The sequence below is a fragment of the Eriocheir sinensis genome, chromosome 64, assembly GCF_024679095.1.
Source record: "Eriocheir sinensis breed Jianghai 21 chromosome 64, ASM2467909v1, whole genome shotgun sequence".
NCBI classification, from domain to species: Eukaryota; Metazoa; Arthropoda; class Malacostraca; order Decapoda; family Varunidae; genus Eriocheir; species Eriocheir sinensis.
Window position 1 is genome coordinate 677,501 of NC_066572.1, and position 2,500 is coordinate 680,000.

The window sequence follows — 2,500 nt, forward strand, 5'->3', positions numbered from 1 at the left end:
AAGGGATCCAGTTCTGTTTAAAGGGATCCAGGTATGTTTAAAGGGATCCAGTTCTGTTTAAAGGGATCCAGTTCTGTTTAAAGGGATCCAGTTCTGTTTAAAGGGATCCAGTTCTGTTTAAAGGGATCCAGTTCTGTTTAAAGGGATCCAGGTATGTTTAAAGGGATCCAGCTCTGTTTAAAGGGATCCAGTTCTGTTTAAAGGGATCCAGTTCTGTTTAAAGGGATCCGGTTCTGTTTAAAGGGATCCAGTTCTGTTTAAAGGGATCCAGTTCTGTTTAAAGGGATCCAGTTCTGTTTAAAGGGATCCAGTTCTGTTTAAAGGGATCCAGTTCTGTTTAAAGGGATCCAGTTCTGTTTAAAGGGATCCAGTTCTGTTTAAAGGGATTTAATTCTGTTTAAAGGGACAAGTTCTGATTAAAGAGAAAAAAAGAGACGAAGAGAGAGAGAGAGAGAGAGAGAGAGAGAATGCATCATTAACTGTGACACTTTCTCTTTTTTTTCTCTTTCTCTCAATAATGACACTTTCTCTAATTAACTGGAAGAAATGAGAGAGAGAGAGAGAGAGAGAGAGAGAGAGAGAGAGAGAGAGAGAGAGAGAGCAACAACAATAAAGATAATGAAACTTAACAAATGAAGAGAGAGAGAGAGAGAGAGAGACACCCACACACACACACACACACACACACACACACACACACACACACACACACACACACACACACACTAACCAAACTTAACCAGAACCATATCACTAGCAAAAACCCCGAACTAACTCCAAATTCAACCCCATTTTTCCCCAACTTCCCGTCAACCCCAACGAACCCCACTTCACCCACACGTACCCACACCCTTCCTCTACCCCTCTACCCAAAAACCGTGGGTGTCGGGGGGCTGTGGGGGGCGTGGGGGGCGTTTAGGTCAAGATGGGTGAAGGAGCTTATGGGTGACAACAGCGTGACAAGAGCGATTGAGATGGGGCAGGAAGATGGAGACTGCAGCATCCAGTACCCGGAATGCCCAGCGTCTCTGCCAGGGATGCTGCGAGCCCTCATCTCCCTGGCCACGTGAGGGAGAGAGGGAGAGAAGGGAGGAGAGAGAGGAGGAAAATAGATTGTATAGATGTAGTAGTAGTAGTAATAGTAGTAGTAGTTGTTGTATTAGAGAGAGAGAGAGAGAGAGAGAGAGAGAGAGAGAGAGAGAGAGAGACTATATATAGGTTTGTCAACTAATAAATAAAAGCAATATTCTAGTTATTATTATTATTATTATTATTATTATTATTATTATTATTATTATTATTATTGTTATTGTTATGTTTGCATGTATAATAAACTGCTTGAAAATGTTGTTATTATTATTATTATTATTATTATTATTATTATTATTATTATTATTATTATTATTATTATTATTATTATTATTATTATTATTATTATTATTATTATTATTATTATTATTATTATAATTATTATTATTATTCGTCTCGTCATTGTAAACATTTTATCTTTTAGTATTTTTGGGGCATTTATAAAAGTAAGAGTGAGTGTGTGTGTGTGTGTGTGTGTGTGTGTGTGTGTGTGTGTGTGTGTGTGTGTGTGTGTGTGTGTGTGTGTGAAAGAATACAGATGGAGACCTTTTTTATAACTATCTATTAATTTATCAATCTATCTCTCAATTTATCTATCTGTGGCGGCTATGCAGAAGATACATAACAATGGCTAGTAGTAGTAGTGGTGGTTGTTGTAGCAGTAGTAGTAGTAGTAGTGGTGGTTGTAGTAGAAGTAGTAGTTGTAGTAGAAGTAGTAGTAGTAGTAGCAGTAGTAATAGAAGTAGTAGTAGTAGTAGTAGTAGTAGTAGTCGCTAGTCGGTTCTCATGAGGGCTGGTAGGCGCGATGGCGCGGTCGAATTTTGTTTGCGCACGGCTCGTAGCACGGAGCCGAGGCCTCCGCCGTGCAGTGGCCGTCGAGGAACACCTCGCCGGCGTCACACTCGTAGCGGTCCTCGGGCCGCGGGAAGCCCGCCTCGGCACAGTAGTAGAAGTGTGTGCAGCTGGCGGGGTCCATGACCTCCGTGAAGGCCGCCTCGCAGACCGCCTCGCACGGGTCGCAGCACTGGGCGGGGTCGTCCTGGCACTCCGTGCCGTTGAAGTACAGGTCCCCACAGTGGGCGTGCAGCGGCGGGTCGGTGGCGCAGAGCCAGGCGCCGTGGCAGTCCTCCCTGTCCACCGCCAGGACCGTGCCTCCGCGGCACGTGTACCGGCACGGCGGGACGCAGTAGCCGCAGGTCACGCCGCCGGCGTCGGGCTGGCACTGCGCCGTCACCACGTCGAACTTGTGTCCCTCGGCACACTCGAAGACGGGGTCGCTGGGCGTGCAGTCCTCGAGGCACGTGTAGTACTGGGCACAGTTGCGCGGGTCGGGCACGTTGGTGCCCGGCACGCAGTCCACCGGGCAGGAGGGGTCGCAGCTGTTGCTCTGCGCCGCCGCGCCCGCCGCCCA

The 2,500-nt window shown here is 46.3% G+C and overlaps 2 protein-coding genes across 2 annotated transcripts in view; one reads left to right on the top strand and one right to left on the bottom strand.

Annotated features, from left to right (window-relative positions):
• Nucleotides 1-1,610, top strand: part of LOC126987132 (uncharacterized) — a 9,165-nt gene extending 7,555 nt beyond the window's left edge. The window contains exon 8 of the mRNA XM_050843854.1: nucleotides 920-1,610. Within this exon, the coding sequence (XP_050699811.1) occupies nucleotides 920-1,070 (151 nt within the window). The 3' untranslated portion in view covers nucleotides 1,071-1,610. The remainder of the gene's footprint in view (nucleotides 1-919) is intronic.
• Nucleotides 1,539-2,500, bottom strand: part of LOC126987134 (uncharacterized) — a 1,574-nt gene continuing 612 nt past the window's right edge. The window contains exon 2 of the mRNA XM_050843860.1: nucleotides 1,539-2,500. This exon is cut by the window's right edge and continues 6 nt beyond it. Coding sequence (XP_050699817.1) covers nucleotides 1,874-2,500 — 627 coding nt within the window. The 3' untranslated portion in view covers nucleotides 1,539-1,873.